Raw genomic sequence first — 26033 nt, 5'->3', positions numbered from 1 at the left:
ACTGCTGAGAACTAAGAAGCCCTCAAGGAGGAGTTTTAAACATAATATTGAAGAGTGGCACGTTGTTCGGAAACGAGAGAAATGAAGGGATCAGGTGGACAGCTACTATATTCATTCTGCAGAGGTCCACAAATATATCCTAAATTTGTCCAGTGGTGGAAGGTAAGAACGGCTGCTGACGCCTTCACAATCCGCAAGGCAAATGTGCGCCCCTGCGGCTAGCGCAAGCGGCGCAAAAAACTTTAGCGCGGCTGGATATGTGATGCAACAGCGCATGGCGTGCTTGAAGCCGGAATCTCTTCATAATTTTAATTTTTGGGAGAATAACACGTGACAAAATAAACTATAAACTATGCCACAGAAAAAAAAAATCTGTACTAGCAGTGGTGTGATATATGAAAATTATGCCTTGATAAATAGTTTTTTTTTTCTCCCTTTGGGCTGCTTATATACGTATCACTAAAAGTACGCCTGGTGCACGCGGTTCGTTAAAATTTTCATCTATGATAGTGTATTTACAACGAAGGTAATAAATATGGCTTTTTTTCGTCTATTTCTCTTGCTGTGGCAAGGCGCACGCTGAAAACAGGCGCTACTTCTCCAGAAGAGTGCGCGATTCACTTCTTCGTTACAGCATGCTTTAAATTTCAATAGAGCGTGCAATAAAAACAAATATTGCGCTCCCTATTTACACTGAGCTAACTTTGTCAATCACTTTCTGTCAATATCTCCTACAAAACGCTCTTGGTGACCCTAATTGTATTTGCAGGAAAAAATAGGCGCCCGAACAAACGTTCATCGTACCCCCGCTCAGCTACATGTTTCCACCGTGAGCCGCTTTTTGCAAGAAATTACCGTAGGTTAAAGTATAATTGTTAGCGAAACATGCACGAACAAAGAGTAGACATTTGTCACTTGAAACGTCTTCCTGTCGATTCCATGTACGGGCAACACCACCTAGATTATTCGCTCGGGCCCCTGTCGGGCCCGATCTGCGGTCGGGTCGGGCCGGGCCGGGTAAGCGAAAGATTTTCTCGGGTTCGGGCCGGGCCCGGGCCTCGCTTTGAGTCACCGGGCCGGGTACGGGCGGGTAAACTTCAACGAGTTCCGGGCCCGGGCCGGGCCCGGGCCGAGAATCACGGCCCGTGCAGTGCTCTAGTGAGGCCGACACCCACCATTTCTTCAGGAGGGGGTTTTATGTATGTGTATAGGTCACCGCCATTTGGGGGCCCCCCTCCAATGAAGCGAGACTTTAAGCCCTGCCGACACCGAAAAAGGTCTTCCGCTTTTTAGAAAATGTAGAGATTGGTCTACTAATCATTTTCACTTCGACGCGAGTGCGGTCACCGCTTTCCTGGCGCGAAGGTTTGATGGCAGGTACCAACGAGCATGCCAGTGCGAGTTATCGCCGGCAACCTTAACACGATGAGGATCTTTACGTCTGCTCGGTAGCGCGTGCGGCATAGTGCTTTTGGTAGTACCGTCAATATATTGCACGCATTTTATACGCGACGAACCCAAACATGCCGTTGGCTGCTGACTCCCGAGCGGAGACACAGATTGCTTGTTGCTTGCGGAAACGAAAGCAGCTCACCATTGCTGTGTTTACCCAACGAAATATTTGCCGTATCCCTACACGCGCTCACGAGCGGAGCGGGTGAATACTCCTCGGGAAAAGCTGTCGTACGGTAGAGCACGCGACCGACCCGGCAGTGACGGCGTCAGCTTTGTTGATGACACGCTGCACGAAACTAGCAAGGGTTCGGCTCTACGCGGCAGCAAGCACTGCGTACAATGAAAGGATGCCGATTTTCTCTGTACATAGCTCTCTCTCATATATATTGCCACGCCCACTTCTTGTCTTGTTTTGATGTATTCGGGTTTGACCGGCAGGGACGGTTATCAACGCTCGACGCTGTCCGCGAAGTAGTGTTCTAGAAGCGTCGCGATTGTAGTAGATCGGTTTGTTAAGATTGCGCCCCGCACGCGAATGTTCCAGTTTTGTCTAGAGATAACGCCGCCACCAGCGATATTGCTGGAAAGTTCGATAGCGCCTGTATAAAAGCCGACGCGCTTGATCGCTTGTCAGTTGATCGACGGGCGACGCCCTGTTCGCCGCTATCATTGTACAGCGTGCACTGCTGTAGTTCTAGTTCTTATTTTCCGGCCACAAGTTCGGCCAAATAAACAGTTTCATCCTACAAACGCCGACTGCTGTGTTCGTCGACGTCACGACCACGTGACATCTGGTGGAGGTGCTGCTTCTCCCATGATCCGGACGCCCCCGCGAAGCGCTGACCCAAGCCCAAGCCGCGAGGAGGACGACGGCAAAGAAAACCCGGATCGTCGAACAAGCCGCAGGCAGAAGGGACTGCAGCCAGAGTACGGGCTCCTTCCCGAAAACACCAGGCAGCCCCAGGTCCCAACACCAACCGCAGCGACGATGACCGACCCCGTGCAGCCTGCGCCGATACTTCTTCGGCAGCCCAAGGAGCCGCCAACTTTCCGCGGGTCGTCATTCGAAGACCCGGAAACCTGGCTCGAGACCTTCGAAAGGGTCTCAGCGTTCAACTACTGGGACTCCGAGGACAAGCTGCGCCACGTCTACTTTTACCTGGAATATGCAGCAAGGACCTGGTTCGAGAATCGGGAGTCCACTCTTCGAACCTGGGACGCCTTTCGCAGCGCTTTCCTGGAGACGTTCACAAGCGTCGTCCGAAAGGAAACGGCCGCAGCCTTGCTGGAGACACGGGTCCAACTTCCAAATGAAAGCGTGGCCATCTTTGCAGAGGAAATGACCCGGCTATTTCGCCACGCTGACCCTGCCATGCCCGAGGACAAGGAAGTCCGCTTCCTCATGCGAGGAGTAAAGGAACAGCTCTTCGCTGGACTTATGAGGAATCCGCCGAATACCGTCGAAGAATTTGTCTCCGAAGCAACAACAATCGAGAAAACGCTTGAGATGCGAACACGGCAATACAACCGCAGCTTCTCGACCACAAGCTACGCCGACGTTCAAGCACTAGGATCCGCCGACCTGCGTGAGACGATTCGAGCAATCGTGCAAGAGGAGCTGCGAAAAATTCTACCTTCGTCGCAACCTCAAGTGGATTCCATCGCCGACGTCGTGCGCCAGGAGATCCAGCATTCACTCGGTGCGCCTCAGCTAGCAGAGCCGCAGCCGCAAGCTATGAGCTATGCTGCTGCAGCCCGCCGTCATGCTCCTCCTCCACGCCCACGCCAAGACGACACACCGCCGCAGTACCGTCGCCAGACGCCGCCAGCGACGCCCTACCGTCCACCTGTCGGCCAGACGCCGCCGCCGCCACCGACGCCCTACCGCCCACCTGTCGGCCAGCGCTACACCCCGAGGAAGACCGATGTCTGGCGTGCCCCTGACAACCGCCCGCTCTGCTACCACTGCGGCGAGGCCGGCCACACGTACCGCCGCTGCCAGTACCGTCAGATGGGGCTGCGCGGATTCCCCGTCAACGCGCCGCGCCCGCAGCCAGGCGAACGGCCTCGCGACATCGACGACTACCTCACAGGCCCACAGTGGCAAGAACGACGACCTTCCCGCTCACCGTCGCCCGGCCGCTACATGTCACCGCACCGCCGGCAGTACACTGGCCCAAACCGGGGCCGGTCGCCTAGCCCGTATCCGGAAAACTAAGGGCAGCAACCGATGGAGGTGCGGTTGCTGAACGACGAAATGCTGAAGATCCTCCGCCGTCGACGACGACACCGCGACGAAGGTCCGAGTCCCCGCCGCACGCCGAACGACGTCGACGTCCCGAAGACGAAACTTTGCGACCGGAAGCAGACCTGACGACGCAACGCGGAAGCAGCGGTGCAAACCGACGTAGCCGTGACCCGACGCCGCGACGTAACCGCAACGCAAGACGGCGGACTAGCGACCTCGACGTTCTGATCGACGGCCACAACGTCACCGCTCTCGTCGATACTGGAGCCGACTATTCCGTCATAAGTGGGCCGTTCGCAGCAAAGTTGAAGAAAGTTAGGACTGCTTGGGAAGGCCCCGGGATCCGAACCGCTGGAGGCCATCTAATAACGCCGATTGGTGTCTGCACGGCGAGAGTCACTATCAACAACCGGACTTATCCTGCGAGCTTTGTAATCCTACAAAACTGCTCCAGGGATGTGATACTTGGAATGGACTTCCTAAGTGACCATGGCGCCGTCATCGACTTAAGAACCAAGTCGATAACCCTATCGTCGGAGAAAGCGACACCACCGGATACGAACCCATGTCAACATGCCCTGAACGTGCTCGAGGATCAAGTCACCATTCCTCCTAGATCCAGCATCATAATTCCCGTCGGCACCGAAACGGCTGAATGCATCGAAGGTGTCATCGAGAGCGATCAGGGTTTGCTGCTAGACCGTGACATTTGCGTCGCAAGAGGCATTGCTCGGCTGTATGAAGGGAAAGGAAGCGTGATGCTAACGAATTTCAGCCAGGAATACAGACACCTGAGCAGGGGCACGACGATTGCATACATCGAAGAAATCTTGGCCGTCAGCGATGCGTTTGCCTTTTCAGATTCTGACGAAGCTACGACGACGATCCCTGAGCCACCCTTCGACGTAAACCCAAGTCTTCCCGCTCGCCAACACCAACAGCTTCGACGCCTTCTGCAGGAATACAGGGACCGTTTCTCGTCGTCGTCGCGGGTCCGACAAACGCCCCTTGCTAAGCACCGCATCATAACAGAAGAAAATGCTCGACCACTCCGTCAGAGTCCCTACCGGGTTTCGACGCGGGAACGGGAGGCCGTTAAGAAACAAGTCGATGAAATGCTACGCGACGACATCATCCAGCCGTCCAACAGCCCGTGGGCGTCTCCCGTGGTGTTAGTGAAGAAGAAGGATGGGACCCTACGTTTCTGCGTCGATTATCGTCGCCTGAACAAAATCACAAAGAAGGACGTATACCCTCTCCCACGGATAGACGACACCCTGGATTGACTCCACAACGCGAATTACTTTTCGTCGATGGACCTCAAGACCGGCTACTGGCAAATTGAAGTCGACGAGAGAGACCGAGAAAAGACCGCCTTTATAACGCCGGACGGCCTGTTCGAGTTCAAGGTCATGCCCTTCGGTCTTTGCTCGGCACCTGCGACTTTCCAACGAATCATGGATACTGTATTAGCTGGCTTGAAGTGGCAGACTTGCCTTGTTTACTTGGACGACGTCGTTGTGTATTCCTCGAACTTCGACGAACACCTCCAGCGACTTCAATCCGTACTTCAAGCAATCAAGAACTCCGGGCTCACCCTGAAGCCAGAAAAGTGCCGCTTCGCGTACGAGGAGCTCTTGTTTCTGGGTCACGTGATCAGCAAGACTGGAGTGCTCCCAGACCCGCAGAAAACAACTGCCAGCGCCGCTTTCCCGCCACCCACCGACAAGAAGGCCGTGCGCCGATTTCTCGGCTTGTGCGCCTATTACAGACGCTTTGTCAAAGACTTTTCACGGATCGCCGAGCCACTAACGCAGCTCACGAAGACCGACGTCGAATTCAGGTGGCAAACAGCGCAAGTCGAAGCATTTCATGAACTGAAACGACGCCTGCAGGCACCTCCGATACTTGCGCATTTCGACGAATACGCCGATACGGAAATTCACACCGATGCAAGCAGCATAGGACTCGGCGCCGTCCTTGTGCAGCGGGCGGGCGGACTGGAAAGGGTTATCAGTCATGCTAGCCGGTCGCTGTCTAAAGCAGAGGTCAACTATTCCACAACAGAAAAGGAGTGCCTCGCCATCATCTGGGCTACGTCAAAGTTCCGCCCCTATCTCTACGGCAGGCCCTTCAAAGTTGTGAGCGACCATCACGCCTTGTGTTGGCTAGCTAACTTGAAGGACCCTTCAGGTCGCCTCGCACGGTGGAGCCTGAGACTTCAAGAATTTGACATTACTGTCGTGTACAAGTCCGGAAGGAAACACTCCGACGCCGACTGCTTGTCTCGTGCCCCCGTCGACCCACCAACGCCCGACGACCAGGACGATGACAGCTTCTTGGGAGCCATAAGTGCCGATGACTTCGCCGAACGACAGCGAGCCGACCCTGAACTGAAGGGTCTAGTGGAATACCTAGAGGGCAGGACCATCGTTGTCCCAAAAGTATTCAGGCGAGGATTGGCATCATTTTCTTTGAAAAACAACGTCCTCGTAAAGAACTTCTCTCCGGCCCGAGCCAGCTACCTTATCGTTGTACCTTCGGGACTGCGACCAGAAATTTTGCATGCCCTGCACGACGACCCGCCGGCCGGACACTTCGGACTTTCCCGAACGCTCGCACGAGTACACGAAAAGTACTACTGGCCGCGCCTTGCCGCCGACGTCACTCGCTACGTAAGGACGTGCCGAGACTGTCAGCGACGGAAGACACCGCCCACAAGACCAGCAGGCTTCCTTCAGCCGATCGAGCCTCCTCGGTGACCATTCCAGCAGATCGGGATGGACCTCCTGGGGCCGTTCCCAACGTCGACTTGCGGAAATAAATGGATCGTCGTGGCTACCGACTACCTCACCCGCTACGCCGAAACAAAAGCCCTGCCCAAAGGCAGTGCCGCTGAGGTAGCCAAGTTCTTCGTTGAGAGCATCGTCCTTCGACACGGCGCCCCAGAGGTTCTCATAACCGACAGAGGTACGGCGTTCACGGCTGACCTAACTCAGGCGATCTTGGAATACAGCCACACAAGCCATCGCCGCACCACCGCGTACCACCACCACAGACCAACGGCCTCACCGAGCGTCTAAATAAGACCATCGCCGACATGCTGGCCATGTACGTCGACGTCGAACGCAAGACGTGGGACGCCATCCTTCCGTACGTGACCTTCGCGTACAACACGGCCGTACAGGAAACGACGCAGATGACGCCATACAAGTTGGTCTACGGACGGAGCCCGGCAACGACGCTCGACGCCATGCTACCAAACGTGACCGACGAGGAAAACATCGACGTGACCACCTACCTACAGCGCGCCGAAGAAGCACGACAGCTCGCCCGCCTACGGATAAAGAACCAGCAGACGACTGACAGCCGCCGCTACAACCTTCGACGACGCCACATGGAATACCAACCCGGTGACCGTGTATGGGTATGGACGCCAATACGCCGACGAGGACTTAGTGAGAAGCTTCTTCGACGATACTTCGGACCGTACAGGGTACTTCGACGCCTCGGCGCACTCGACTATGAGGTTGCCCCTGACGGCATTACGAACTCTCAGCGGCGCCGTGCGCGACCTGAAGTCGTCCATGTCGTGCGCCTTAAGCCGTTTTTTGCGCGTTAGCGAGCCTGGGGACTATTTTTTTCCTTCGTTATTGTAATTTATTTCTGTATACACTTGTTTTGTTTTGTTTTTTTTTCTCTTCTATGTTCTTTCATAAGCATCGGGACGATGCTTTTTCAGAGGGGGGCAATGCCACGCCCACTTCTTGTCTTGTTTTGATGTATTCGGCTTTGACCGGCAGGGACGGTTATCAACGCTCGACGCTGTCCGCGAAGTAGTATTCTAGAAGCGTCGCGATTGTAGTAGATCGGTTTGTTAAGATTGCGCCCCGCACGCGAATGTTCCAGCTTTGTCGAGAGATAACGCCGCCACCAGCGATATTGCTGGAAAGTTCGATAGCGCCTGTATAAAAGCAGACGCGCTTGATCGCTTGTCAGTTGATCGACGGACGACGCCCTGTTCGCCGCTATCATTGTACAGCGTGCACTGCTGTAGTTCTAGTTCTCATTTTCCGGCCACAAGGTCGGCCAAATAAACAGTTTCATCCTACAAACGCCGACTGCTGTGTTCGTCGACGTCACGACCACGTGACAGTATATATAAGATAAGGGGAGAGGGCGCACTTACGAAGATTGCACATTCACATTTTTCCTGGTTTGTCTTAGACGTTGCATGGCACAACACACCGGACTTAGACTTTTCTCTTGAACTATATATGCATGTGGTGGCTATCGTTAAAATGGGCTTCCTCCTTATAGATCTTCTTAACACTGCGAAATACAAAATTCACCGCATCGGTGCTGAATGAAGTGGACTGCAACAATGACGTGATCAGCCGGTGGTGTAGGCCAGGTGTAAAGGACCTTGGTGCAAAACCTTGGTGCAAATTCATCATGCATAAGGCCTTACTGGTTTCCGCATAATTCGTTGGTCTTGTTCAGCATGTTATGCGCTGAAAACATCATTGTGGTGACATCGAAAGATTTGGATTTTTTTTTTGTTACTGTTCTAAAAGCAAGCTTTGTTTGTGAGTCTGCCCCAAACTTGGAATTTTGTGCTCCAAAACGGAATTTTTTTCCCGTAACCTGCTCCAAAAGCAAATTTCCCAGCTCCAAGAGTTGCTCCGAATCAGCGCCTCCTCTATTTTTCTGTGCCTGGGCGAAGGAGCGGAGCGCAATGGGAAGCGACCGTCGGCGTTAGTGCGGCTTTTAGCCGCCGGGCGCCGCCACCGTAGTAGACCAGCTGTCGCGTCGTCGCTCGCGGAAACGAACGCCGTGGCTGCATTCGAAGCTGCTATATGGTTCAGTTTTCGGCTGTATTCGCGTTGTTTAAAGTGTAATGAAAACTGCAAACTGGAATCATGAAGCACTTGTCGTTCTGGGCAACCAGCCCATTTCGAAGGCATGTGTCTTTCGCGGCTATTTGATCGAGACGCTCGCGCGTCGTCTGCTAGCTCGATTCCAGAGAGCGCATGCCAGTGATGCGCGGAAAATGTTTTGTCACCGTTATGTTCGCTTGACTGAGAGTCGGTTATTGACTGTCTGGAAGTCGATTTTCGAAAGCAGCATTTGCCAAGAGCTAATACTGAAAGCTTGGGCACTTAAAGTTCCCCGATGCATGCTACCGTCTACTGGTGTAGCACACTATACGCAAGCCGTGAGTTCATGCGTTAAATAGCATGAAATGTCACTAAGCTGCTTCCAGTGACAACGTACATAATGATTGTCGGTTGTTTCGCCGGTAGCGCATGTAGTGTCCATGGGCTCCGATTCTTCAGCTTCGGGACGTAATGCCAGCGCTGCATGCACATGGCGGCGATCGCGAGGCAGCGTTGCTACTGGTACTACATGCATTCGTTAACTGTTCGGACGCAACACGGTCACGTTTAGGGATACTTGCCATGCTTGATTCAGTTGTTACCTTGGACTGCAAACGTGAAGGGTAGTCTGCACAGAGTGACGCTACTGCATCCTTCGTAAGCCGCCGCTTCTTATATTCTATGAAATCTTCGCATCGTAAACGACGGCTGCATATTCTAGTGTAGTTTGAAGACGTATTAGGAGACCAATTATCCCGCCTAATTACTGCAAGCCACCTCTACCGAACACCAGCGGTAGCTGGAATTTCATGTACGACAGCCGAACAGTGTATTAAGGCGAAAGCCTTAGATGCCTCATCAAACGCAAAAATTGACCGTCGGCGGCGTCAGCACAAGCGATGCAAAAAATAATTACGTGATGACGTGATCATATGACGTCACAGATCATAAAATTTTGTGACATCGTCGTGACGTCACATAACGTGACGTCGTCATATTACATCTTCGCTTGGTCAGAATGGGCCGATCACGGAGGCAGTGCATGCCTCCGCTGATGTGCAGAAAGCTTGCACTGCCTCAGATCCTTGAGGCTGTAAGAAAACCACGTTAGGCACAGAAATATCTCGGAGGGAGGCAGGAAATGTTCAATACATTGACTAGAAGAAAAAGAAGAAGACGGCTTTCGCCTTTGAGTCGTCTTAGATGAATGCATAAGGGGCCCTGTGAAATTTTTTTTCTTTATCGATAAAGGGAAATAAAAAAAAGACAAGCGTGATTTCTTTCACTTCCATTTGCAGAGTGAAAGACAACAGTATGACATACTAAGGCATTGAGGCGGTTGCAATAGATTGAAATGGGAAATAAACCGCGAATACTATCAGACTTTAGTGCAAGTATCGAACCGGCAGCACGGCCTGACAGTCTGCCTGCGCAATACTTACAGCGGAGATGGAAAGACACGCGAACATGCGGCATCTGCGTTCTTTGCTGTTTCGCATCTATTTCCAAGTGGTTATAGCCTCGATGACTGATGAGAACATGACGGCATCCATGGCACAATTTAAAAGACCATCTAGCATCTTTTTATTGCCGCCACGGTTAGAGCGGGATGAAAACAGCGCGCCGCTATGTCCGCGTTTTTTTCCATCCCCCTGTACCTGTGAAAGCCTGCAAGAAGCACAAATGCAATTAAACTCGGATGCATACACGAATTCGTGAGCTTCGTGATACGCGCGGCCGTTCAGCGCCAGCTTCCCATGGATGGATGGATGCTATGAGCGTCCCCTTTAAAACGGGGCGGTGACATGTCTGCCACCAGGCTCGAAGAGAAAAAAAAAAAAAAAAAACTTCCTTGTTTCATGTTGGCCTAATACCTTATCTACATTGATTAAATCTATGTTATTATACCAAAAATATAAATTCACGGTCCATCTCTCTGCCTCTTAAGGCAGAATGACCTTATTTTTCCCCCATTATTTATTTTTGTTCTTTATCTCTACTTTTCTGCCACCAATACTCTAACCGTCTCTTACTTATTTCTATCGCGGACGTGTTCAGCTTTCCATTGTTGTCCCTAAAACCCAAGGCTTCATGTAGACTCGTGCCCACACGTATACCTGGGTGAATATCGCCACATTCAATCAGTACATGTTCCATCGTTTCCTTAGTTCCCCCGCAGCATGTACATTGTTCTTCTTCGTTACTAAATCTCGCTTTATAACTACGCGTTCTAAGGCAGCCCGACCTTGCTTCAAACAGTAAAGCGCTTCCCCTTGAATTATCATAAAACCTTTCCCTCCTTATTTCGTTTTTTCCTTTTCGGTAGTTACTCAGAGCCGGCTTCTTTTCCATCGCTGTCATCCAATAAGTCTTCTCCGCCTCTCTGACCTTCCGCTTAATGCTCCTTGTTGCCATATCGCCCGCACTGCCAGCCGTATATTTACTGGTGAGCCTCCTAGTTCTTTTTCTCCACTGCGTGTCAACGCTTTTCTATACAAATACCTGAAAACCTTCTCTGCCCATCTACTCTTCTTCATTTTCCTCAGCCTCTCTTCGAATCTCATTTTGCTCTGCGCTTCCCTCACTTCAAAGCCTGTCCATCCCATATCACCCTTTACCGCCTCATTTGTCGTCTTCCCGTGAGCGCCCAACGCGAGGCGGCCCACCGTCCTTTGATTTACATCCATTCCTGATTGCACCTCTGACTTCATGCACACCACTGAGTTCCCAAATGTAAGCCCCGGAACCATCACACCCTTCCACAGCCCTCGAAGCACCTCGTACCTATTGTATCCCCATAAAGCTCTGTGCTTCATAATTGCAGCATTCCTCTTTCCCTTTGCTACCGATGCTTTCTCTTGTACCTCCATATATCTATCCCCCTCATTTACCCATACTCCGAGGTACTTGTACTCGCTTACCCTCGGTATTTTTTGGCCCTGTATTAATACCGTATGGTCTCCGTGATCATTGAATACCATCAATCCACATTTTGTTGCACTAAATCCTAGTCCTAGAGCCTCACACTCCCTTCCGCATATATCTGCCAGTCGCTGTATATCATCTTGACTGTCCGCAAATAAGACAATATCATCAGCATAAAATAGACCTGGAAGCTTCTGCTCAACCATCGCTCCGACCTGTTTGTGTGACAAATTAAATCCAATGTTGCTACCTTCTAGCGCTTTTTCCATCCTCGCCATGTACAGCATGAATAACAGCGGGGACAAAGGGCATCCCTGTCTCAGCCCCTTGCTAATTTCAACGCTGTCCTTGCTACTTATTCCTTCCCATTCTATACAAACTGTATTTCCTCGGTATATTTCCCTCAAAAGCTGTACACAGTCGTCACCTATGCCCACTTCCTTCAATATATCCCACAAAATTTCCTGATTAACGTTGTCATACGCCCCGGTGATATCTAGATAAGCTACGTATAAGGGCCTGTTTTCTATTTTAGATATTTCTATACACTGGGTAAGAACAAACAGATTATCGTCTAACCGCCTGTCGATTCGAAATCCATTCTGAAGTTCTCCCAAAATATCATTTTGTTCTACCCACGCTTCTATTTTTAATTTTACTGCCTGCATCGCCAACCTGTATAGCACCGATGTAATTGTTAGCGGTCTATACGAGCGAATGTTATCCTTTTCTCCCTTGCCTTTATAGATTAAGTTCATTCTACTTTTTCTCCAACTGTCTGGTATTTCCCTCTCCTGTAAGCACTTTTCTACGGCTTTCAGCAGTGCTTCTTTAGTGTTATGTCCGAGTTCGTTAATGAGGCTGACGGGAACCCCATCTAAGCCCGGAGTAGTGCGCTTAGGAATTTTTCCTTCGGCCTTCTTCCAATTGAAATTCTCTAGTACTACATCTTCGTCGGTTGCTCTCCTTTGCGTAAAAAGACAAGCGTGATTTCTTTCACTTCCATTTGCAGAGTGAAAGACAACAGTATGACATACTAAGGCATTGAGGCGGTTGCAATAGATTGAAATGGGAAATAAACCGCGAATACTATCAGACTTTAGTGCAAGTATCGAACCGGCAGCACGGCCTGACAGTCTGCCTGCGCAATACTTACAGCGGAGATGGAAAGACACGCGAACATGCGGCATCTGCGTTCTTTGCTGTTTCGCATCTATTTCCAAGTGGAAATAGATGCGCCACCCATAGTCTACTTGCACAGCGCCACCACGCGGCAGCGGCGAGCGGACGCGGAGCGCGCGCGCGACGGCCCGAGGAGAGCGTTCGCCCAGGTACTGAAAAATAGAGGAGGCGCTGTCCGAATCCTATTTTGGCTGTTGCACCTCGTGCTGCCAACTGAAAACGAAGTGTCAAAGTCCGCTCCACCATAGTCGCAAGCGAAGAACGACAAGAACACCGAAAGGCTTTATCGCCTATAATCTACCCCTGCGTGAGCCGCGTACCTTCGGAGCTGCGCAGTCACCATACGTGATCGTGTCGATGGCGACCGCGGTTTCGTGCGCGGCGGTTGCGGCAAACGGTAGTTCCGTGTGCGCTTGCCGCGCATGTGCTTTCAAAACTACGTCTTTCATTGCTATCTAGTATCGCATCTGCCGCGGTTTTGTCCGCAGCGTTTGCGAAAAGCAGCATCGCTCTGACTCGGTGAGCGTTGGATGCGCGTGCCTTTCGTAGTTTCGTCGTCGCCATACGTGATCGTATCGACAGCCACGGTGCTTTCGTGCGCGGCGGTTGCGGCAAACGGTAGTTCCGTTTTCAATCCGTGTGCGCGGGCCGCGAACGTGCCTTGAAAACTACGTTTTTCAGAAGAACTGATGCAGAATGACAGGAAGGTCTTGAAGACCAAGTGGAATCAAGCAGAGCATTGCTTTCTAGTGCAGATGAACTCATTATTTCCGGCATTGAGCATAATGGTATTCGCAAAATCTAAAGTCGCCAACTACTCCTTGCTAAAGGAAACTCTACCCTGAAGGAGGCTACTAAGCAAATTTCAAAATATGACCAAGTAAGCGAAATCAATAAAGTTGAAATCCTCATGCAGTGTTTACTTTGTTTATGATATCAAAGTTAACGACACCTTGCACCCCTCGGTTCCACTCCTTGTTCATTTTTTTCAACATTACCATATCAATAACTCAGACATAGAACATTTGCTCTAGCTGTTAATAACTCAGACATAGAGCAGTTGCTCTATTCACGGTTTACCGATGATTCCCTCCGGAGCTTCGCCCCACTCATCATCATTCACCCCGTGGATATGCTGTGGAATTTTTTTCTTATTTCACGCGATAGCGGTCACAGACACCGCCGGCGGCGGACAATATTGCGCCAAAATCAGCTGTTGTGATCTCATAATAGCTTTCGCTGTAACGAACTTCAGCGCCGACAATGCCCTCTCCACTTTGGCCTGCGTGACAGGCGCGCAAAAGTGCACTTGCGTTAATATAAACATCTCTGGTTGCCACTGCTTTTGTTTTTCGCACAATTTCAACATATCTTTGCTTTGGAATTCCTACCTGAGGTACGCGCTAATACTGTACTCTGAAATATGCACGCTGCATGAGCTCAGTTGTTCCGGATTGCGAAGTTTTCTCGTGAACCGAAAAACGATCGAAAAAAATTTCGGTTTCACTCCGGAACGAAATAATAAAGTTTCGGTTACGTTTTCGTCCCGGTCAAAAATATGGTTTTTTTTTTTTCGTTTTCGATTTTCGTTTCGTTCCGACACACTGTAGGTGGTAACATCAAAATCATGACTTTCATGTCACGTAGGGCATGATTTACATGCCACACTCACTGTGCGCTCGCGGCCGTTTCGCTTGCTTGATATACACCAAAATTGGCATCGCTTGGCGCGACTGTATGATGAACATAAATGACAGGTGGTAAGATGAAAATCGTATGCATGTCACGTAGGGCATGATTTACATGCCACGCTCGTGGTGCTCTTGCGGCCGTTTCGCTTGCTTGATACGCACCAAAATTGGTATGCGTGACGTGACTTTACGACGAACATAAATGACAGGTCCTAACATGCGAATCATGACATTCATCTCATGTATGGTATGATTTACATGACACTGTCTTGTTGCCCTTCCCGCGGTTTTGTTAGGTGGATATATACAAAATTGGTATGGCATGACATGAGTGCGTGAGGAACATAAATGACAGGTCGTGCATTGTATATACCAGAATATGCGTTTCATTAGCATGGTATACGCAGATTGTACATGAATGCATGCACGCATGACAAACATGCGATATATAGTGCAGAAGATATCGTGACATGAATGACTTCTTTTGCCTCAAAGACAAACACGGCGATATATGCAGCTCTTTGCTGGCTGCTTCACATTACACCGATTCCCACAGTGCGTGGGATATGTGCCGGATTTTAAGTGCGATGCATTTCTTAGCGAACCTCAGGCACTTTGGCCGTTTCTATCTACGTATCTATGTGTCTATCTAGCCGCCTACGTCTGGGCGCGCTCCTGGTCGTCTGCAGAACTTGTAATATACCAAAATTGGCATAGCAGGGGATCAGTGTATGACTAACACGATTCACTGGTCATGACATGAATAACGCAAAACGCCTGTCGCGTACGTCATGAAATCATTTCTCTCAGTCGCATGTGACACATACCCGTATATCACTCTGAAACGCGGTTCCGAAAACACAGCGCGGTTTATTAATGTATCTCCGCCATTGTTCCAACTATAGCCTCTTCCTTCTCCTCAGGAGACTATCCACTACTAGTTTATGTCCCAAGTGTGTCGTGCCAGAAGAAGAAGAAAATGCCACAGATAGGCCCCCCATGCAGACAAGTGGCCGTGGGCACTTGAAGAAAAAAAAATGATTAGACGGAGCTTGTCAGAATGGGTGCCCGCTTGATCCTTTCAATGCTGACTGTGTCTTCATGCCCATTACGCAGGATTGTAAAATGATGTTCAGAACGCTTGATGACTGGGAAAGGACCGTCATAGCGAGGCTGAAGAGCACGGCGAGACGCATCGACACGAACAAAAACGTGTGAAGATGTCTGTAGGTTTGCCGGCAGAAAAACGTCGTTCTTAGTATGAGCTGAAGTTGGTGATGGGCGCAAGTTTTGCATGAAGATCCGCAGACGCTGGACGAAAGAAGATGGATCCGAAACACTCTGCGTAGTAACGGGGCTGACGAGGTCACCAGGCAAACGGAGTGTGCAGCCATAAACCATCTCGGCTACAGAGCAGGCAAGTTCTGGCCGAAGTGTTGAACGCAGGCCGAGAAGCACGATGGGGAGATGTGATACCCAATGTTCGGCGTGAGGCTGCGAGGCGAGTGCTGCTTTTAGATGACGGTGGAGTCTCTCTACCAAGCCATTTGATGCTGGATGATACGCAGTTGTGCGAATACGCGCACAACCCAGTAGAGATGTGACAGAGGTGAAAAGCGCTGACTCAAACTGTCTGCCTCGATCAGTAGTCACCGTTGATTGTACACCGAAACGGCTAATCCAGGTAGCAAGAAAGGTTCGAGCAACTGTTTCTGCCGTGATGTCAGGCATTGGGGTTGCTTCAGGCCACCTAGTGTACCTGTGAATACACGTAAGCAAATACGTATTTCCCCGACATGGAGGTAAAGACCCGACAATGTCTAAATGAATGGTGTCGAAACGTGCATCAGGGACAGGGAATTTTCCCCATAGAGGCTTGGTGTGCCGTTGTACCTTGATACGCTAACACGCTGTGCAAGTGCGAACCCAGTCATGAATGTTAGCGCGTATGCGCGGCGAGACATAGCGTTCAGTGACCAGGTGTTGCGTAGTTCTTACGCCTGGATGGCAGATGGAGTGGAGGGTGTCAAAAACAGCACGACGCAGCTGTGAAGGAACATAGATACGAGTGCAGTTGTGTGAAACATCGCACCAGAGCGTAACGTCGTCGTCGGGAAAGTTGACTTGTTCCAGTCGGAGGGAAGTAGAGTGTCGGAGTCGTGGAAGCTCATCGTCTAATGTCTGTGCCTCCGCGAGCGAAGACAATGAAAGGTCGGTGGTGCCTGTCGTGGCATTGATGGTAATACGACTAAGACTGTTAAAGCTGCCTTTTACATAACGTATGTCTGTGGTGAATACGGCAATGAAAGCAAGGTGTCGAGGTTCTCTAGGAGTGTGCGTGGCACTGCAAGAACCAGGGGTGGAAGTGCTGCGCCATTTGCGCCGCGCTGCGCCAATCCGCTTCTGCTGCGCCAATCCGCTTCTGCTGCGCCATCCTGCTCCAAAACGCATAATTGCGCCGAAACTGCTCCCCAGCGGTATTTGGTGCACGGCCTCCGCGATGGGCTCCGGTGCGCTGCTGGAACCGATCACCGAGGCCACCTTTGGTGCCTTCATGTGCCGCTGTCATCCGTGTCATGGCGCGCTTAAGCGAGCTTATATCAACATCACATCACTTGGCGCGCTTTCGTGACCTTGTCGAAGGCGCAAAAAATCTAGCGAGCCTGTGTAGGAGCTAGCTACAAGAAACTGAGCTGTGCGGCCATATTTCGATTGTGACGCCGGTGGCAACGGAGTTTTTTGGCGCGCTGCGCGCACGAGGCGGTTCTGTCATCGTGGCCTGGGATTGCGAACATGAATAAAAGTAAGTGTGTTGACGTTTCATAATGTCGAAACGGTTCTATTTACTGCGAATATTTAATATGACATGAAGCCATGAGGATAGTGCGGGCAGCTGCCGCGGACGTAAACGCGCGACCATTATTTACAAACTTTGCATTAAGGAAACCGCTGTATAGCTGTATGTGTAATATGGATTTTGTGTCATAACTCATACGTCTGTATGAGAACGAAAAATTTGTTTTATCCGTTTGCGGTCAATAAAGCCACTACAAACCGCGAAATCACTCACAGGGCTTCGGTTTTTTTAGCGAGGGCGTGCCTCTCCATATGCAGAATTTGTTGCGTTGCACACAAGCCCTCAGACGTTATAAATGCAGCATGTAAACGCGCTCGTGCAGCGACGAGCTTAGTCTCGCTAGTGCGATCAGTCGCGTTGCTCGCTTTTGGCTCGTCAGAACCGGCGCTCGGCTCGTGCTCGAGTCATGGTCGAGTACGCTGTAGCTCGTACCATCCGCAGCACATCATGACATGCCGCTGTTGCTGTGTGTGGTTTGGTACCTGAGGTGGCAAGTGAAGAAATATACAAAAACATGGCTGATCCCTCCGTCATAGGAATCGGTATAACACGAAAGTGAAACGTCTCTTCACAGAAGTAGTGCTTATTGTGTAATGATATATGAGAGCTTGTACAATGTCTATTCGTGTTTGGCAGCTATAGCACCGTTTGACGTGGATGCACCCATGTTGACAGCGTGTCTATATCGCGACGACTACGCCCATGATCATGATTAAACCGTCGTGGTAGCTGACGGTGTGAACATATATTTGGACACAGCGAATCATGAATCCCGCGTAAGGATATCAACAAGCTCATAATCAACGCTGGTACCCGGTATGCACTTCTTCAAAGCGTCGTCAATTAAGGAGAGAAACGGCACGGTGTGCGCTTTCTAGTAATGGGTAGCCGACGCCTGTGATCATGCATACATGACACACACTGCGCTTCAGCAACACGGGAGGTAGAGGTTCGTAGCCTGAGCCGCAAACGCGTGCGTCCCGCTGGCCTCTGTCTCGCAGGCGCTGCTCTCGCTCCACCAAGGCACGACATTCGCCCGTCGAAATCGCGTCCTTTCTGCAACGCATATTGCAGCAGTTTTGTTAGTTGGTGCTCTCGCAATTTAAGCAGTCGGCGACGGAGAAATCCCGTTGGTGAACGTGAAAGCTGCACTACTCCGATGAGCCGACGCACGCTAACACGAAGCCAAAGGCAAAGAAAGCAACTGCGTCTAGGGTGCCTCGGCGACGCCAGCGCGGCCAGTCTACCTCTCTGGTATCGAGACGCTTTAACCATGACCTCCAATATCACGTGCAATCTCGGAGTAAGCGCTAGTAAGTGTCGATCGTGAAGCATTACTTCTTTTCACCTCTCACAGACGGCGGCACCGCCCCGCTCCGCCCGTCGCGAAAGAGAATGCGTGAAAGATATAAGGCGCGTTCGCGCCGTGCCTAGCATCTCCCGACTTAGCATAGTCGGTAGGTCGTCGGGCGCTTGCCGTCGCGGCCGCAACGTCCTGGGTTCGATTCCCAGCGGAGTGTCTCTTTCTTGGTTTTTTTCTTTCTCGCCCGTTGGCGTCCATTTTATGAACGTCATATCCGTGACGGATGTACTTGGTGGACCCCGGCATAAAACACTTTCGTGTTAAAAAAGAACAAGATAGACCACTTGGAACGTTTATTACTGAAAAGACGAATGTGAGGTAATAGGAAAACGGAACCATGGGGTACAAATTGTGCGCTTGCACACATCTAGTATCATCGCACATCAAGTACCATATTTGCGTGCATATAACCGGCACCAATAATTGACAAATCTTGAAAGGGAACTTGAAGGGAATAGGTGGAAGCGCGTAACGCAATTTCTCGATTTACGCGCGTTTGGAGGGACGCGCGTGTTTTTTGACGAACGAACGCCTTCGCGAAGTCGCGCTGTTGCCTCCCGAATGGCTTGATTTCATGCGCGACTGACGCGTGGTCGGAGGGTCGCGCGCGTCATTTTGACGAACGCCATCTCAAAATCGCGCCGCCGCGTCTTCCTACTCGATGTAGAAAAGAAAACGGCTTTAGCGTGCAGACGCGTGTTTGTTTGGTTTCTTCCAATGCATCCAGACGGCGCTGACCTCCGCGCATTTCGAAGGAACTTTTTGAAGCCGGCGTAGGCTTTTGACGAAAATGTAGCAACCCGGCAAATGCGGCGCAAAAACGCCGCTGCTGAAAAACGTTCATGGTAATGAACGTTTTTCATTTGTCAGTCTAGTCAGCTGTAGCTATTCAAAACAATCTCGTTTTCCTGAGTCAGTGCTCTATCACAGCTATGATGTTTTAATGATAACACGTACGCGGGTGTGTGTGTGTGTGTGTGTGTATATATATATATATATATATATATATATATATATATATATATATATATATATATATATATATATATATAGACTCACAAAGAGGGTTCAACTTAAATTGAGGACGACGCAGCGAGCGATGGAAAGGAAAGTGATAGGTGTAACCTTAAGAGACAGGAAGAGAGCAGAGTGGGTCAGGGAACAAACGGGGCTTAAGGATATCATAGTTGAAATCAAGAACAAATGGATATGGACCGGGCACGTAGCACGTCCGCAGCTAGGATAACCGGTGGTCATTAAGGGTAACGAGTGGATTCCAAGAGATGGCAAACGCGTGAGGGGGAGACAGAAAATTAAGTGGGTAGATGAGATTAAGACGTTTGTAGGTATAACGGGGCAGCAGAAAGCACGGGACCGGGTTGATTGGCGGAACATCGGAGAGGCCTTTGCCCTGCACGGGGCGTAGACAGGCTGATGATGATGATGATATATCACTTCTTTAAGCGTGGTTGGTTCATCAGTATTCAATGTTTTCTAAAAAGGTTGGAATTTCTCCTGTTTACCAGAAATTAAAAAATTAAACAACAATGATGTTTGACCCTACAATTCTGCTCCAAAACTAACTTGCATTGCTCCAAAGCACACATTTTGGTGCTCCAAAGCTGCTCCAAAACTGCATTATTCCTGCTCCCTGAGCTGCTCCAAAACACTCAAGTCCGCTTCCACCCCTGAAGAACGTAAAGCCGAAACAAGTGGCTTGTGGTCGGTAAGAATGGCAAATTGTCGCCCTTCAAGGAAGTACGTGAAATGCTTCACCGCAAGGTAGGCCGCGAGGAGCTCCCGCCCGAAAGTACTGTATCGGCGCTCACTGTCGCGTAACTTGCGGGAGAAGAAGGAAATTGGAGCCCATGCACCATTGATCCATTGATGAAGAGCGGCTCCAACTGCTTCTGAAGAAGCGTCCACCATGAGGCTAGTGGGAGCAGTTGGTGAAGGGTGATGCAGGAGGGTGGCCTGGGCGAGTTTGGTTTTAACGGCGGCAAAAGCTTGATCCGCGACCGTGTCCCAGGGAAGTGCGGCTGACTCGGCTTGCGAAGTCGAGAGTAGTGCTTCCAGAGGCTGCAGCAGTGTAGAGCATGTAGGGATGAAGCGGCGATAAAAATTGACGAGTCCGAGAAAACGTCGCAGACTACGTATGGACGTGGGAGGCGGGTACTCGAGGATAGCTTGAACCTTGTGAGGTAGAGGAGTGATGCCATCTTTAGTGATCTGATGTCCGAGGAATGCTATCTCAGAGGCTCCAAACTGACACTTTTCTACATTGATGACAAGGTCGTAATCACGCAGTCGAGTGAAAAGCTCACGTAGATGTGCCTTGTGCGTTTCAGCGTCCTTGCTGGCAACAAGAAGATCGTCGATATGGGCGAAACAAAACGGCAAGCCTCTTGTGACTTCGTCTATAAAACGCTGAAATGTCCGAGCTTCGTTTCTCAAACCGAAAGGCATTCGTAAATACTCATAGAGCCCAAATGGGGTAATTATTGCAGCTTTAGGAATGTCAGAAGGCTCAACGGGGATCTGGTGATAAGCTTTCACGAGATCAATCTTCGAGTATACTGTTGTGCCGGTTAAAAAGGCAGTACAGTCCTGAATATTGGGTAACGGGTATCGATCTGGAACGGTGACTGCATTGAGAGCCCGATAATCACCACAGGGCCGCCAGTCATTGTTCTTCTTGGGAACCATGTATAGCGCCGACGACCACGAGCTTGATGACGGACGAATGATCTGATGCTGTAACATATGCTCAAACTCGTTGCGAGCAATTCGAAGTTTATCAGGGCCAAGTCGGTGAGGGCGGCAGTGAACCGGTGGGCCTGTGGTAACGATGCAGTGGGTCACAGTGTGCTTGGGGGTCTTATCCATTGGAGACTGTGTTGTAATCTCCGGAAGCTCGTTGAGCAGAGCTGTATATGGTGACGTAGGCGGTTTCACGAAAGTGGGGTTTAGGGCCGTAGCGCGTGACAGAAAACCATTGACCGATAAGCCGGTATAGCTATCCACCAGGCGACAGCGGTTCATATCCACGAGCAGATGAAAATGCCTTAAGAAATCGGCGCCTAAGATTGCGTAGCGTACGTCTGCTATCCAAAATAACCACTGCAGTTTCCTCTTGAGATCGAGATCAAGGGTCAGAGACTTCTGTCCGTAAGTTGCGATGGCCGAAGAATTGATCGCTTGTAAAGGAGTTGACTTCTCGCGGAGACGCCGGTCAGTTTTGGACGCTGGAATTATGCTGACTTCTGCTCCAGTGTCCACCAGCAAGCGAAGACCTGTGTTTCTGTCGGTGATGTGGAATAGGCGGCTTGATGCTTGGCCTTGATCGCCCGCCGCTGTTATTGACGATCGGCCGGAGCGTTTCCCATGCGCCATGAGCAGGGCGACACACATCTGCGAGCCGCGGCACGAAAACGCCGGTGATAGTAGCATGTGTTCTGCGGTGTTCTGCGGTGAAAAGCGGTGCTCGGGCTGGTGGAGGGGCCGTTGCGGAGCAGGCGACGTGAGAGATGGTCGGTGTGGACGAGGCTGGTCATTTAAGTTGCGAATGCTCAGCAATTGCAGACGCAAGTTGGCGACTCTGCGAGATCTTTTACCGTTTCTCGAAGGGAATCTGCTTCGGAAATCGGAGAGACGTGGGCAGCGTTTATGACTGCCGGAGCAACGTCCATCATATCATCGGCCATTTCTGCCAGCTCTGACAGCGTCTTATCCTGAGCTGGGACAAGAGCCATTCGCACGGCAGGTGGAAGACGCTGTAGAAACAACTCACGTAGTATGGATGTTTCCAAGACGTCCGGCTGGTCCCCAAGCAGGTGCTGCAGGTGACGTAGAAACTTTGTGGGACGGCGGTCCCCGAGCTCTTCGTTTCACAGAAGTTGCTGAATGCGCCGATGCTTAGGCGCAACGAGTCGGTGAAGAAGAGCCTGTTTGACTGTCGTATATGGAGTGTCACCAGGCGGGCCCACGAGGATGTCGCGTATTTCGGCCATTGCCTGTGGCGGCAACGCTTCAACGAGTAGCTCATGCTTGCGAACTTCTGACGTGATGCGATGAATGCGGAACTTGTTCTCGACTTGAATGAACCATAAGTAGGGATCCGCAAGCCACAGCTGTGGTAGCGTTATGGTAGTAGTACCTCCAACAACACCCGAAGAGGGTACATGGCCGGGTGCAGTGGCAGCGGTACCAGGGCTGAGGCCGTCGAGATGCTCACGCTGCTCCATGGAAGGTCGCGTTCGTATTCCGGGTCACCAATTAAATATAGCACTCTGAAACGCGGTTCCGAAAACACAGCGCGGTTTATTAATGTATCTCCGCCATTGTTCCAACTACCTCTTCTTTTTCCTCAGCAGACTACCCACTACTAGTTTATGTCCCAAGTGTGTCGTGCCAGAAGAAGAAGAAAAGTATGCCACACCCGCATACCACAGTTCGTGTTGTGCGGGTATGCGCTACAGGTGATCCACAGTCTCAGTCAACACAGTAACAGCTAACGTACACATTGAAAATCCTGACAGATCCCACGCATTGTGAGAATCGATTTCATGATCACTCACCGAGTATAACAGCTGTGGTCCAACGTCACTGGTGGTTGTAGCGTTGCTTACCCGCCCTTGCAACAGTTCATAATTAGCTATCTCGATGAATAAATTAATGTCGAAATATGTAGATAAATAAAAGATTAAAAGTTATTACATAAATAATGTTCACCACGTACAATGGCCGGTCGGTCGGAGCTCGTGCACACGAACTGCTGGCACGTGGTCTCTCGACATTCCAATTCATTGATGCCACGCACACGGTCCGTCAGAACGACGCAGTGTCCTCTTCATTTCTTACGAGGCTGGGCGATAGCCTCATGCGCGACCGAGGATGACGTCAGGTCGATTGACAGCCGCTTTGTAGACTATGCTTCCTGGGTCACCATACGCCCAGGTAGTCTACGAATACGATAAGCGCCATCCACTGATGTTGGTCTACGTAGCACTATCCAGGGCTACCTGCCCCGATGGCCTATACCTCACCAATGCAAAGGGTAACATCAGGTTCGGACATGTCGCCGGCTGTATCGACGGACAGTTTGTCGACGAAACGACGGAGGCATCCCGGATTTCCAACAGCTGTACTATACCTCATAACTCACTACACCTAGACCCCTCGTTGCCGCGGCCACGAACGGAACCGGGACAAGTCCTGTGTAGTTGCTGGTGCTCACTGATCACGGTGTTGATGACATTGTTCAAGAACCGTGAAGAACCCCTTCCACACACGCACACGTGTCGTGTGTTCTCCGTCATAACGGACAAGTATAAGCACTACATATCAGCTTGCTGCGTCTGGTGTTGGTAATAACCATGTCGCTGTTGGCCGCGTTACCAAACTGTAAACAACTGGTTATATAAGGCATATGCGACATTTTAACCTATGTGTGTGCGTATGAAATTTGTACATACATTTAGCGTCATTTGGTAACGTTTCGCTCAGTAAAAAATTTACGCCGCAGTCACCTTCCCGCCGCATGATTCGCGCGAAATAACATCGACTGCCGCAGAACGTGGGATCTGTCAAATTTTTCGGGGTTTTTTTTTTCATGTTGTGTGCTTCCATTCCAATTCAGTGTCCCAACAGGGCTGTTTTGAATTTCTAGGCATTAAACACGATTTCTGGTGGAACAAGACGAGACCATTGGTAGACGTGTACGCAGAGCGCAGCATTCAACGTGTGGCGCATGGTAGGGAACACGCATAGTATAGTGATATAGTTTTGCATAACATTTTCCGGTGTACGTTGCAGCCTTTCAGTAAATATTTGGGTTTGTCATTCACAATTGATTAAGCTTGCTCTATTTACAAATTTCATCCTTACAGAGGAGTGTCACAAATAGGTGCCATGGCGAGGGGGACGGACCTCCGAGGAAAAAGCACCGGACACCAATCACATGGCCATGACTGGCGCAGAAAGACTCGTGCAAGCCAGGTGGCGCAAATGGTTATCTACACGATCGCTGTAATCGTCTCTCATTTCGCTTCAGGCCATTTCTCCACTGTGATGCAAATGAGAGGGACAGGCTTTTCTAGCTGAGCCTTTGAGCTGCCTCTTGACTATATGCACTTACTTTTTCAAAAATTTACATGTAGTATTTCACCCAAAATAAACTGTTGCTGCACATTGTATACAATTGAGTCAACTGAAAAATTTTCCTTCGATGAAACAGTAATGGACTGCTCTTTTTAGTGAGAGATTGCCTTATTGTATTCATTTCTGTAGACAAGGCCATGGTTGTAATTTACTTTAGACAAAACAGACATTTAAATGTGGCATCCAGGTGATTCAGCAGATGCCACTGCCTTGCAAAATTTTGCTTTAAACAAATGAATAGTTGAGCCATGACAGTCATACAAACATTGTTCTTATTTTCACAATGTATTGCAAGACCATGGTTGGAATGTGCTGACAATAAAAGATTTTGCACATCCACCTACAATTGCCAATCATCATTGGGTCATTCTCTATGCATGCTGCTGAGTATTACCGAAAAAAAAGATAACTTTAAGGGCTCGTTTTATAGCGCAGCTCTTAAGGCCGAAACATATGCAGCGTTTTTGCCGGCGTTTTCTGACGTTGCGTCCCTCCGCGTCGTCGCATCAACGCCGCCAGAGACGGCGCCAAACCATATGAGGAGCGTTAAGGCCAACGTCAGCTCAGCGTCGCAGTGTGACCAGAGGGAATGAACTTGACACCTCGAAAAGCAGTGTACAGTTTCCGTCAATGGACCAACAAGATATATTCCTGATTATAGCTTTTATGTCTCATTTGCGGTTTTGTGGTACAAAAAACGAGTCACAGTGCCGCCGAAAGATTTTTTTTATTGACTTGTAGCGCCAGCTATTGGCATTAAGAAGAACCACAAACTCGTAATATATGGCCTCTGATCTTGAAGTTGTCGCACATCTTTGAAGCCACGTATTCGGCCAATACAGTCATTCCTGCTAAGCCTACCGATGAGCTTGAGTACGGCTCTCGGAATAGTTCAGAGATATCACGAGCGCTTTGCTGTCGAAGCTTCCAGGGAACAAGCTAAGTCAAATAAAGCATCAGTTGAGAACTTAAGGGCCACACAGTGCACGCCGACGATTTATTAGATTCGAGGCGGGCGGCAGCCATTTTGGCAGCAGCGACGACGCCGTTACGTAGCGGAAGTCGCTGCCAGCCGCACGCTGATTGGTTCTGCATCCATCGAACTGCTTCCGGCGCCGACGCTGACGCCGGTGATGTCTGGACCGTCCTGAGGTGGACGTTTTGGCTACCGTCACCTATAGCGTCGACGACGGGAAAACGCCGCCAGAAACGCTACATATAGTTCGGGGCGCCCGTCCCTGCGTTGAGCGGCATCGCCGTCGGTGGTGTAACC

General features: G+C 50.3%; 1 protein-coding gene across 1 annotated transcript in view; it reads left to right on the top strand.

Moving 5' to 3' along the window:
* LOC119395578 (uncharacterized) overlaps nt 1–24859 on the top strand; it is a 151210-nt gene extending 126351 nt beyond the window's left edge. The window contains exon 4 of the mRNA XM_037662555.2: nt 24490–24859. Within this exon, the coding sequence (XP_037518483.1) occupies nt 24490–24570 (81 nt within the window). The 3' untranslated portion in view covers nt 24571–24859. The remainder of the gene's footprint in view (nt 1–24489) is intronic.
* Nucleotides 24860–26033: the final 1174 nt, after the last annotated feature.

The sequence above is a fragment of the Rhipicephalus sanguineus genome, chromosome 6 (assembly GCF_013339695.2).
Source record: "Rhipicephalus sanguineus isolate Rsan-2018 chromosome 6, BIME_Rsan_1.4, whole genome shotgun sequence".
Lineage (NCBI taxonomy): Eukaryota > Metazoa > Arthropoda > Arachnida > Ixodida > Ixodidae > Rhipicephalus > Rhipicephalus sanguineus.
The sequence above is the reverse complement of the archived record's forward strand: the minus strand, read 5'-3'. Positions and strand labels throughout refer to the sequence as shown.